The sequence below is a fragment of the Hemicordylus capensis genome, chromosome 4 (assembly GCF_027244095.1).
Source record: "Hemicordylus capensis ecotype Gifberg chromosome 4, rHemCap1.1.pri, whole genome shotgun sequence".
In the NCBI taxonomy this organism is placed as follows: Eukaryota; Metazoa; Chordata; class Lepidosauria; order Squamata; family Cordylidae; genus Hemicordylus; species Hemicordylus capensis.
Genome location: NC_069660.1, coordinates 313,878,823 through 313,892,299, shown reverse-complemented (window position 1 = coordinate 313,892,299; position 13,477 = coordinate 313,878,823). Strand labels below are relative to the sequence as shown.

General features: G+C 41.5%; 1 protein-coding gene across 3 annotated transcripts in view; it reads right to left on the bottom strand.

The window, feature by feature from the left end:
* DENND3 (DENN domain containing 3) overlaps positions 1–13,477 on the bottom strand; it is a 52,903-nt gene that overhangs the window by 20,429 nt on the left and 18,997 nt on the right. For 2 of the 3 annotated variants that reach the window (XM_053250373.1, XM_053250375.1), the window contains 8 exons: positions 12,939–13,050; positions 11,358–11,477; positions 8,952–9,170; positions 7,318–7,439; positions 6,814–6,969; positions 3,749–3,845; positions 1,596–1,699; positions 454–635 (listed from right to left, as the gene is read on the bottom strand). In XM_053250373.1, coding sequence (XP_053106348.1) covers positions 454–635; positions 1,596–1,699; positions 3,749–3,845; positions 6,814–6,969; positions 7,318–7,439; positions 8,952–9,170; positions 11,358–11,477; positions 12,939–13,050 — 1,112 coding nt within the window. Of the gene's footprint in view, positions 1–453; positions 636–1,595; positions 1,700–3,748; positions 3,846–6,813; positions 6,970–7,317; positions 7,440–8,951; positions 9,171–11,357; positions 11,478–12,537; positions 12,709–12,938; positions 13,051–13,477 lie in introns of all 3 variants that reach the window. The other variant, XM_053250372.1, reaches the window with a different exon arrangement.

Genomic DNA, 13,477 nt, shown 5'->3' with positions numbered 1-13,477 from the left:
CACGCCAAGGCAAAGCAGCAAGTAATCAGGTGAGGCACAACTTCCTGCATCTCACTACAAAAAGCTGTGTGGGCTGATCAAGTAACTTCCAAACTGATTCACTGCTAGTTCCCACACAGCCTTTGGCCTCTAACTTTGACAGTCCATCAATTCAAGGAAGGCATAATGGATTACTGAACCATCCCCTTATTTTTAAGGCTTTTGCTTCCTTGGGGCTTCTCTCTCTCTGAGACTTTAGTACACTGCAAGGGTGGCCCCTCCAAACCTAAGATGGATATGTAAACAAAAAACACCAGCAGGGCCATTTTGTTTTCAGAGATGACTTTTGGCCCTTGAATTACAGAGGCTTCACAATTACAAGTTTGGCTACCAACAGCAGCAAGTAAGGAACGTTGGAGGGATCCAACACTGAAATTAACAAACAACTAGGTGGTCAGCTACCTTTCCCCTTACCAGGATGAGTGTCTATACGCCGAAGAGATGAATTCCTAGTTGGAACATCCGTTGGCTTGATATCTTGCAGATTAGGCAAACTTATTACCATGCGCTTACTAATCATGTATTGAAGATTATATCTTTTAGAAACCATTTTCTCCATGGTCAGTCTCCTTGGACTATCAAGCATTGAACTTAACCTAAAAGGAAACAGCATTTACATTTTGTAACCTATGCACATATATAAACAAGAGATTACCATTATGTAGTTAGGGATATGTTTTATTCTTGCCTCATGTAAGTAGGCTAATAATTATTCAATTGTCATAATTTGATTGTTATTGCTTTGTTTGGCTTTAGAATTATTTGTTAGTAGTATTTAGCGACTGGTTGTGTTTTTTTATTATTTTAATGGTTTTTTGTTGTAAAGTACTATGAGTCTCTGAAACAGAAATGTGGTATACAAACTAAACTTGATTTATTGGATTAAAGTCCTGCTTGGATATACCCACAAGTGGCACCATCGACAGACACAAGTTCACATCCTGTGCTGAGGAACACTCTATCAGGGATTCTCAACATGTGGGTCCCCAGATGTTATTGGACCAACTCCCATAATCGCCAGCCCCAGTGACCTTTGGTTGGGAATTATGGGAGTTGTAGTCCAATTACATCTGGAGACCCACACATTGAGAATTTAGCTTCTTCAAAGTTCTGCCCAACCCCACTAATTCTGGCTTTCTCTATACTCTTTCTTTCTCTAGAACTCTTTCTCTAGTTCTTTGCAATTAAAGTTTCTAAGACTAGAACAATCAAGTTCCTAAGACTAGAACCTTACAGTGCAATCCTACTGAAAGGATTGCATGTCTACTCAGAAGACGTTTCAGTGAGTTTAGCAGGGTTATTCCCTTGTAAATTTGCCTTCCTGACTTCCTGAGTTTTGTTTTTATTTTTTAATAAAATGCTAATTTGTACGTCGGGTATAATAATCACAAATATAATAATCACAGATAATCTGTGATGCCTAGAATTCATACAACCTGTGATGCCTAGAATTCACACAACCCAAGCTGTGATGTGGGTATGGGTATGTGTGGGAAGGGGGGGGAGAGGGGGGGGGAATGAAGGAATGAAGGAATATGATAATGAACCGGCTCTACCTATCTTCTTCAGTCTGAGTTCTCATCTCTAGGCGGGCAAAAGCATCCATTTTTCTGTTGAGGCGAGCTTTGAGGAAAGAATGAAACATATAGGTCTCCAATACCTGGGACACCACAAAAGAAAAACATTAATAAGCTGGACAAAGTCAAAGTGGCAGATGCTCACCAAGTCGAACCTACAATGTGGCCCCTCAACATTCAACTTGTATTTATGTACAGTAATCCCTCAACCTACGAACTACTCGACACCCAATGTTTTCAAGTTACGAGCGACAAAAAAGACCGGAAGTAGTTGCCGGTTTAGATTCAGCTTACTCGACCTACGAATTTTTAGATGCGGTTTCCTCGACTTACGAATGTTTCCAGACTTCCGTGGTGTGCTCTTCGACTTACGAAAATTTCAACCTCCGAACGTGCGTTCAGAATGGATTAATTACGTAAGTCGAGGGACCACTGTATATTTTAAAGAGGGCTACATAACATTTTTCATTTGTCTATGGCAAAAGTAGCACTTTCAAGATAGTCAAATATATTCCTGCCAAAAATCCCCTAAAATAATGCTCATTAAAAAAAAAAAAAACTTGTTCACTGCAGCTGATTTTCTAATCTGCAGCTACACACACACACACACCCACACCCCTGTTTTCTCTTTCCAGGCAGTTAGAAATCACTGGGAACAGGATGCGGTTGAGGTAAGTACCCAGAGTGAAGCAGCATGGCCCTTGCCCTAAGAGGGTGAACACATTTGCCATCATTTTGACACAATATCCCCCCAATAACTGAGGAAGACACTTTTGGACTTTGCTGAAAACGCTTACAGAAGTCCCACACCTTTGGCTCAGCTATGACTGTAGAGATACATTTAAGCAGCAGGCCTCAGACTTTACTCTTCTATTCCCAGGGCTTGGTAGGGCTGTAGGCATGTTTTATTTTGCCTAACATGCTTAGGTCAAGAAATGTTGGACTCTCTAACATTTGCTTTGTCGGATTGAATCCAACTAGTCTCTTTATCCTCAAATATTCTGTTCCAGCTGCATTCATCCACTAGATGGCATATATTGCCAACAAGATGACCTATGGAATAGGAGTTGCATTTATCATGGCCTTGTTTGCACAAGTTAAATATCTCCTACAAACTTATGTCACTCACAGCAGCAACTATTTCATTTCAGGCATGTGAAATGCACCCTCCAAGTTTTGATCTTCATGTTCAAACAACAGTTAACAGTTTATGTTTAACTGATGACACCAAATATCACTTTCTCACTGTTAAAGTGCAGTGCAAATGCGATGGACATAGGAAGTGACCATATACGGAGTCGGACCAGGGGTCCATCTAGCTCAATATTGTCTACACAGTCTGGCAGCGGCTTCTCCGTGGTTGCAGGCAGGAATCTCTCTCAGCCCTAGCTTGAGGATTCTAGGAAGGGAACTTGGAACCTGCTGCATGCAAGCATGCAGGTGCTCTTCCTAGAGTGACCCCATCCCCAAAGGGAAATATCTTAAGAGCTCACACACGTAGTCTCCCATTCAAATGCAAACCAGGGCTGACCCTGCTTAGCAAAGGGGACAATTTATGCTTGCTACCACGAGACCAGCTCTCCTCCTGCAAAAATATTGCTGCAAATAATATTGATAATGGCTGATATGCCAAGCACAGGCTTACAATGGCAAAGCAGGAGCTCTTTCCTCACAAGCAGCCAGGAAACCAACTGCAGGTGAGGACAGCAACACACTAGGGTGCTGGGCAGGCAGAGTGGGAGGGGGAGCCAATTTTTGCTTCTTTTCCCTCCGCACAAAAATCCTTTTTGCATGCAGGAATATGTCTGTGCAGCACCCCTACAGAGGTCCTCCCCCTAATCCATGCCTTTCGGGTGGTTTTTATCCATTATCTCCTACTGCATCATAAAACCCTAATGAGGCAATCCTTCTGCCAACAGCTATATATGGCAAGACCAAATAACTTCAGTGGTATTAATGAATAAGAAACCTTTTATAGCAGGATTACTATAAAGCGATTTGAATTCGTATACTTTATAGAAGTTAAAGGAAGCTACCAAGAAAATCCCAAGTGTCTGAATTTTCCTTTAAGGTTCTGGTTATAATACCAACAAAGTGACAAGCAGTTCAATCAAATTCTGAACAAGATTTACCATTCTGTAAAATGGCTGATCCCCTGGTGCTCTTGTTTTAATGAATTCTTCACTGTTAAATACTCTGTGCTCATAATTCAGATGGTCTTTTACTTCCCTATTGAGAAAACAGGATTAAAGCAGAGAATTCATATGTGTATTGCATTGAGCTCATAAAGGTGCCGTCGAGTCAATTTCAACTCCTGGAGCCCACAGAACCCTGTGGTTGTCTTTGGTAGAATACAGGAGGGGTTTACCATTGCCTTCTCCTCCAGTATGAGATGATGCCTTTCAGCATCTTCCTATATCGCTGCTGCCCGATAGAGGTGTTTCCCATAGTGAGGGAAGCATACCACCGGGGATTCAAACCGGTAACCTCTGGCTTGCTAGTCAATAGGCAGAAACATTTTGAGTGGAAGCAATAACCCCACATTCCCCTAAATATAAGTAACATATCTGATGGCTATAAAACAGCAGACAGCATCTGCCATATAGAAGACACAAGAACAAGCACCAAGGAAGGCATCACAGAAGTATGCAAGCTAAACAATTTGATTTTGATAATCATTTTGCCTAGAAATGTAAACTTGGTGTTACAAAAAAGGTCAGTTGTGAAGAGCTAATAAGGTTGGAAAAGTTATTTGACATGTATATATGAAACAAATCTTATAACCATAAAGAGAATTCACTAGCAGTATTACCCCAAGTAGAGGCGCATGAATACTAGAAATCAATATCCTTAAACTAGCAATTCTGCAATATTTATTTATTTCAACACCACCACAAGCATCTGTCCCTGGGCTGTTTACAGCAACATCAACAAATTAAAACAGAAATTAAAACCTTAAAAGAATTTAAAACCACAAGTCTATTTAAAAAGTCTGGGGGAATAAATGTATCATTAGAGACTTTTAAAAAGTTGTCAGAGATGGGAGGCTCTTATTTCAGCACTGAACGCATTCCAGAGTCTCAGGGCAGCAGCAGAGAAGACAACTGCAGACAAACCTCTCCAGATGATCTCAATGGAGGCTGGGCCTCATAATGAAGAAGATGTTATTTTTATTTATTTAATTTTTTTTTTAAATTTAATTTATATACCACCCTTCCAAAAATGGCTCAGGGCAGTTTACACCAAAACATCCATTGCTGCTGTCGTGAACAGCTGATGTGCTTATCTTGTATACATGTAAGCTTTACATTGTCACAGACTATACCCCTTTTATTTCCTGACCATTCGATCCTGCTATTTAAATTTTATGTTTGCTTTTATCTTTCCCCATGTATATATAAACTTGGCAACTGAAGAAAACACCTGATGCATTGTTTTCCCCCCACTCTGCCAAGTATCCTTGCTGACCTGAGGAAATCTTCCTTCACATTTCAAGGATATTTTCAGGGCTATTATTAACACAAGTAATATCAGTGTCTTTTATTCGTGGGAAAGGCACGGAGGCATGGCATGCTTTCCTGACAGTGTCGAGAAAACAGGAGATTCCTTGACACTCTGTCATTGCAAAGTTCCCAGTCTTGGGGCCCCCAAGTGATATATTATAGGTAATTGTTTTACACTTTCACCTGCAGGAAGGAAGCCCAAAAGCGCTTACCTCCCCACACACGAGCAGGCTGCTGTCCCTGGGCAGGTGAACTGCCCACCCAGATGAGCACTAGCTCCAAGGGTCGGGGTGCCAGGACACTCCACCTCATATTGCTCCACCCCCAGTGATCCAATAATGCACCGTGTGAGTGCATGGTGTGTTATGGGGATCCCCCTCCCCTCCCCAAGTCTTGATTGACACACAAATAAATGGGGTTAGGAGAACGCTAACCCCATTTAGAAAGATGGCTCCGCAGGCAGGGTTGCCGCCATGGTGCCGATCCTGGCGGTTCATAGACACACGTGCAAAACCAGGCTGGGCTCTCTTAGTCCGGTTTTACACACATGTGTGAATAGCCTCATTCTCTTAAATACCCCAGGCCTAATCACTCTGTATATGGAGGCTGAATTCTTTGACATAAGGAGGAGCCCCTGGTGGCGCAGTGGTAAAACTGCCGCCCTGTAACCAGAAGGTTACAAGTTCGATCCTGACCAGGGGCTCAAGGTTGACTCAGCCTTCCATCCTTCCGAGGTCGGTAAAATGAGTACCCAGAATGTTGGGGGGCAATATGTTAAATCATTGTAAACCGCTTAGAGAGCTTCCAGCTATAGAGTGGTATATAAATGTAAGTGCTATTGCTATTGCTATAATGGATGGTAGCCACTGAAAAGTCTGTCATGAATAACTCTTTCTGAAAGATATCTGTGTGGCCAGCCATGATAACAAGATAATCTGAATACCTTTATTGTCAATTATTTAACTGCTATCCTTCCAACAAGCCCTGATCCCACCAGCTCCTGAAACTTACAAAATCAAATCATTTTATTGTTTATATACCTGAATAGTTTGTAATGCATCCGCTTTGTTACCATAAGACAGTAGGCCACCCAAACAAAAATGAAAACCAGGGGGTGGGGGGGATTAGAAAGAAAAATGCAAAACCAACAGAGAAAAAACACCTGTAAATGAATAATAAATAGGGGAAAAAAATAAAGAGAAAAGGGAGGGAGGGAGGGATACACACACACACACACTTACTTTTTAGGTAAAGACGATCCACAAAGGGGAGAAAACTCCCAAGATGCAGATCCACAAAGGGTAGAAAACTCCCAAGATGCAGATCCACAAAGGGGAGAAAACTCCCAAGATGCATTTACTTTGGTGATCAACAAAAGAAAGGAGGGAAAGGCTTGCAACATGCTCTCCGGGAAGCGGGGTGGTCTCACCAAAAATTCCTTACATAGTAAAGCTCCAGAAAGGTCTGAAACGCAACTCTGCACAGATGCACATCTATTTGTGGGATACACACAAAGTATAACTAGGATAACTTACTGTCGTATACAACATCAGAATTGAAGCCTTATTTATTCCCTTACCAAATTCAGGGACTCATATTTTAGTATAGAATATAGCAACAGAATTCTCATAGATATAGAACCAGTACTACTACTTCAGGACAACAAATCATACAAAGAATATGGCATCACTTACCTAAAGATATCGACAATTAACTGCAGAGCAATCTGCTGAATTTCAGAATTCAGCTTCTGTTGCCAGTTGGTCTTACGTAACTGTATTTCACCAAGGTCTGTACAGGAACCAAGACGGCAAAGTTCTAGATCATAGTGTAGCTGAAGACTTTCAACCCTATAGGAAGAAAATGAAACACGTAATTCTTTAACATTGCAGCATTTTAAAAGAGTGTGCGTCCTTAGGCTTGCCCCAACTATCACTTTTCAGTCACTCTTTCTACTAATAAAGTGAGTCCCCAGTACTTGACCATGGCAGGCAAACAAACAGCAGCTCCAAAAGGGCCAGAGTGGATCCTCAGAGGTGAGAGGGCCCCGCAAGGTACACAGGAGGAGCCTGCATTGTGGGGAGAACATCCCCCGCCTCCATCACCAAACCCCATAAACCATCTCTGGCCTGGAGGTGGTGCATGCTTCCTTGCCTCCAAGCACAATCAAATTCTTCAAGATATTTTATTTTTTTTACCTTGTCACAAATATTTCTGCTGCTTGCAATGGGATATCTGGAATTTCATTCTCCTCTTCAGATGACTTAGATTGTGCAATGTCCCCGTTATCAATGTTAATTAGAATTAGGTCATCAGCTTCCTTTTTTTTTGTTTTAGAAACACAGAGGTTAATTATTAAAAATATTAGTAATCAAAAGTGAACAGTTACAAGCATGGCAAATGTGACCCATTTGTACCAACAGTGGCAACTATTTTAAGTGTATATTATGCATCTCATTTACCTGGTAGCACTATTCATAAAAATATGTACATTTTGAGATCTACCATCTACACTCTGTAATGGTTTTAGAACTAGGCGTAATGGTTTGTGCGCAGCTCCCTAGCAGGACCATGTCTGGGGGCAGGTGGGGGAGGAGGTATTTGAGACTTGGATTTATCCAGCAAGAGCATCAGTGTGGATCTGTGGAAAAAGAATAATCGTCTCCTAACATTCTATCTGCAAACAGTGACATTCTTGCTCAACAGGTCTCCATACATTTCAGATCATTGTGCAAAAGGGATCCTCCTAGTTCTACAACCTTTACAGAGTGTAGATGTTTGAACTCTGTCTCAGATTCCTCCCTCATTATAACATAAATAACATTACTATAAATAAATAACATTATGTTACTCTAACTTCAATTTAAAACAACATGTGGAGAAAAGGTCCCATTTCCAGAAAAAGCTGCTAAGAGCCAAGAGTAATTTCAGATTCCAACATTGACAACAAAGCATGTACTAACTCGTTAGATCAGAGCTACAGTCTATAGTGAGGAGTAACCCAACTCACAGGGTTACTGGTACCATACCACCCTTGCAAAATTTTCTAAGCTAAGATTTTATGGTAGCAGTGATGGAGAAATTGTTAGAACAGCAGCAAGCAAGGAGGGTAATGAAAACAGCGGAAGGGAGAGGCTAGTGTCTGGAACAGGGGAGGTGTGCAATTTGCTATTCAGCTGGTCATCCAGGGGAGTAGCAGATTACATGCCTGATAAATAAGATGAAAAATAATATAATCTGCATAACGTAGCCAACAAGAACTACCAGTAACTGAATCACAGTTGCCCAAGATCCCAATAATCAATTTTACTGTGTGTCTATATAAGCCATGTTCCATTTGTTGTTAAACCATATTTTATGAAAGAATTACTAATCATCAAACTATTTACTACTCATCTGGATCTTGTATTTCTTTGGCTACACTCTTGCTCCCTTATCTAGTCATTCTCAAAGTTAATACTCTATATGACCCAAGTCTCTTTTATGTTGTCATTGGTTACACAATGAGCACTGAATTTTACCACTTAATTGCCTCTAATGCTGGGAAGTGAGGTCTTACATTTGCTTCTAGCAAATTCAATGGCAGTATATTAAGCATCAACTTGCCTCACTCACATTCACACAACTGATGCTTGATAGCTCTTCTCAGGTTGGATTATATCCCCTGTATCTATATACATAAACCTCCTTTAAATATCAAACAGAAAAGTAAACCCCATTCACTTATTTGGTTCATTTGTCGAGGACTTTGCAGAAGTTTCAGAAAACATAAATGAAATGTACATTTTAAGTCCCAAGGGGGAGGGGATACTAGAAATGATCCATGACAGACCTTGCTAACGTCTTCAAAGTAATCAACATGGCATCCCATGAGGAAAGATGTAGGCGCCATTACAAAATCCAACATCTTATGAGAGAGAATTGGTACGAAAGTATGCTGCCACTGAATAGGATGAAGGTACACCATGAAGCATTCAGCTATCAGTGTTAGCAATGCCCAATCAGAAGAGAAGAAAACTATCTTCCGCTCAGTTAAAATACATGTTATAATCTGGGGAGAGGAAAAAACAGAACAGCACAACTTTTACACAATGAGAACAACAACATTTTGTTTATTTAGCACACTTTAAGTGCTCAAACCAATGCACATACACTGGCCCAATTCAGATCACGCACCAAACTATTGTTTGTTGCTACAAGAACACACAATGGCAAGACTCTGACTTGCACACTCCCCACTCCCACCCTTCCTTGCACATGAGGGGAGGAGACTGGAAGCTTCCATTTGAAGTTTGTAACAAACCATCGTTCCACATTCCATCCAAATACTGTGATAATCAGACCAAGAGGTGCCCAGCCTCCTCCTCTCACAGGAGAAAAGGTCGAGGCTTCCTGTGGCTTGTTCTTCTCACAACAAACCAAGGATTTTTAGGACATCTGGACTGAGCTATTATCTCAGTGATCCTTACAACAATCAGTATTATTATCCCTATATGGAAGACGGGAGGTCAAGGTGAAGTTTTCATCAGTGACATCACACTCTTTCAAATCACTGTAGTGTCTCTCCTGAAAAGGAGGGTCTTTGACCCCACTCATCTTCTCAAGAAAAGCCAACAGTATGTGAAACTCAGGTGACAAGCAGACCATGGCATAACCATAGGGATCCACAGATTGATCCAAAGCCCAGAAGAAAATATTTGGAAAAGCTAACATATGATGATTTGGGAGTTGCCCTAATGGCTTGCAGTACCTTCCTTCAATACACAGAGGCTCTTACAGTCTACACAGAATTCACCTGCCACCTAATGCATAAACATCAAAACTAACCTGGAAAAAGCAGTCAGGCAAGAGCTCAAATTTTAAGAATTTTTTAAAACTTACTGCTGGGTCCAGCAGCCTCTGGGGAGAGCTGCCATGGTGGGGAGATCTCCAGATGTTCCCCCTCTTCCCCCCACTGGCCTCCTCTTGGTCTTCTATGGGCCAGTTTGGCCCGTTTTTGAGCCATCTCAGCCCTCTCCATGGTTGTGGTGGCCATTTTGGAGGCCACTGCACATGTGCCCTGGCCATTTGCATGACTGAGAGAGACCAGCAGGGGGAAAGGAAAAACCACCGAATGACCCCCATGGCTGAAGCAGCACCCTCTGGAAGCCACTGAACCTGACAGTAAGTGGGCCCAGTCCCGGTTCAATGGTGAACTGTCTTGACCTCAAACCAGTTCACACATCCCTAGGCAGTAGCCTAGCCTCATAAGGAAGGTGCTCCAGGACCCTGATCATCTTGGTTAACCTCTTTTGCACCTTTTCCAGTTCTATAATATCCTCCTCAAGATACAATGACCGGAACGGTACATAGTAATCCAAATGTGGCTGCACCAAAGATTTGTATAAGGACATTATAATATGGGAAGCAACCTGCCTAGAGAGGAGGCGGCTGTTGGTTCGAATCCCCGCTGCTACTATATTGGGCAGCAGCAATATAAGAAGGTGCTGAAAGGCATAATCTCATACTGTGCAGGAGAAGGCAACAGTAAACCACTCCTGTATTCTACCAAAAAACCCACAAGGCTTTGTGGTCGCCAGGAGTAGACACCGACTTGATGGCACAACCTTTCCTTTATTAATTATTATTATTATATTAGCATTTTTATTTTCAATCCCCTTCCTAATAATCCCTAGCATGAAATTTGCCTTTTTCACAGCTGCGATTCACCAACATGACATTTTCAATAAGCTGTCCACTACAAACCAAAGATCTCTTTCCTGGTTAATCACTGACAGCTCAGACTCTGCATCAGTGTCTATGTGAAGTTGCAGTTTTTCCCCCCAATATGCATTACTTTACACTTTCCTCATCAGGGCACTGGGTTTTCAGACGAGGGGGATGAAGGGCACAGAAAGCATCAAGAAGAGTTGTAGACTACAGGATCTCCCCATCACTCTGCTATACCACGTCTTCCATTCAGTCCCCCTCCCTCCTCTTCAAATCCAGCTAAAGAGAAGCTGCTCTTCTCCCTTGGCAAATGGTGACATCAACTGACCCCCATCACCTCAGTTCAGCTCATTATGAAACCATTCAATCAGCTGGTATATTACATTCACCCATGCATACAATAAAGAGAAAGAGTTTCACAGCATATCTTTAGCCTATGGGCATGGTAACACTGTGGAACTCTCACAAACAATACATGGGGCAGACTTCTATCTGCTTAAAAACAAAACAAACAAACACCATACTATACCTGTAACACCTGCTCTGGTTTGAAACATAAGAAGGGAAGATGAAGATTTAGATCAATAACTGGGCTGTCGGAGTCCTCCCGCGATGGAAGTATTACTTGGAGAGGCTTCATATTAAATATCTAGAGGGAAAACAGATGGGTGTTCAGGTAAGATCTTATTGCTGTCATATTCCCACAAAGTTCCTGTTGTAACTTTAATATTTTACAAATAGAGACAAACAGGTCTGATCGTCAACAACCCCAACTGATCTTATATGCAGAACAGATACAAGCTTCAGCTGAAGCAATTACAGACCACCAGAGCCAGGTTTGATCAGTAAAAATTAACATGCTTCTGTTGTTTTTCTTTCTCTATAGGAACAGACTAACATCAAATCTGAGAAGCTGAAAGTGGGTGAAACGTTTTTAATATCTGCTATTTTAAAAAAATTAAAAAGCTATCCCAATAGACATCCATTTTGAGCAAGAAAAATATTCTTAATTCATGTGAGGGGAAAGGGAAACTAAGAGTTGTATTACTGAGAGGATGAACTATGAAGACAAATATGAATGCTGGTGTTACATAAAACAGGAATTAGTGAATCACTCATGTAGAGCTTATTTTACAAGCACCACTGAGCAGTTGCTATATGTGGTCAACAGTAAAATGCAGACAAAAACTTACATGAATTGTATCGCTCAGTGGCATCATGGTCTCACTCAGACTAGGGGTCCAGGGGGAGACTATCAAATTGCCCTGCACACTAAAGGTAAAGTGTGTTGTCAAGTTGATTTCAACTCCTGGTGCCCACAGAGCCCTGTGGTTTTCTTTGGTAGAATACAGGAGGGGTTTACCATTGCCTCCTCCCACGCAGTATGAGATGATCCCTTTCAGCATCTTCCTATATCGCTGCTTGCCCGATATAATACCAGCGAGGATTCGAACTGTCAACCTTCTGCTTGTTAGTCAAGCATTTCCCCACTGCACCACTTAACGTGGTCTGCACACTAAAAACTGCCAAATACTGGGATATCCCCTGGAAACTGTCATGGTTAGAAACCAGCTGACATGGGCTCAACCAGACCCTAAACAGAATCCTGACAAAGTGAGGGAATTAGGAATTCATGCAGCCACACCGAAAACAAGCTCTTTGTGGCACATTCCCCTAGAAATTAAGCCATGCCCTAAAATGGAGACTACCTCAGCCACCCTTACTGCTGTCCAAAGGCACGAATGATCTGCTGCCATCACAGGCGACTCTGCAGTAAGAGAAAGGAACTCCAGAGGCGGGGGGCGGGGTCGAAGGAGGTCCAAGTAGGAGTGGACCAAGGGACAGAATCTGAGAGCAAAGTAGATAGAGCAGACAAAGACCTACCAAAAAATAAAACGAGAGAGAGAGGAAAGACAAGACAAGACACGTTGTCTTTTGGTTGTTATTGTAGAACAGGCCACAAACACGCTCTTCAGAATTCATAATCCCAAAGACAACGTTTTGGAAAGCGCCTTCGTTCACAGAAAAATATTCAAGAATATTTCTTGAATATTTTTATTCAAGATAAATATACAACAACAGCATGAAATATAGCCACTTGAGTAATTACCAAATGAAGTGGTCCTGGAGGAGGAGTCGGTATTAAAGACAGTTTTGCCGCAAATTCTTTTATGCAGTCATCCACATCCAAATCCTTGTAAAGTTTCAACTGCACTAATAAGCTGAAATTTAAACAGATGGCACATCATGAAATAAAGTAGAAGGCAAAAACCCTTTTTTCATGGGCATCCTCACTCCTTCCAAATAAGTGCTATTTCTGCATTAAACTACCAGTTCATTGTTGTTGTTTGTTCATGTCTAAATTTGTTTAAACTCTGCAGAAATAAAACTCTGATACAGGCAGGCCTCGTTACTCGTGGGGGTAATGGAATGCTCCCTCCTTCATTAAATTAAAGAAAAGAGCCACAAAATGTCTCCTCCTGAGCTCCTCCTGTCAAAATGGCAGCAGGAAGTTATCTTAATGAAACTGGGTGTCAATTAGATATCTGCAAATACATGAAACTGTGGACACAGAATCCGTATATAACAAAGTTTGCCTGTACATAACATCAAAGATATCCCTTTAAAAATTTATCAATTCCTACAGCC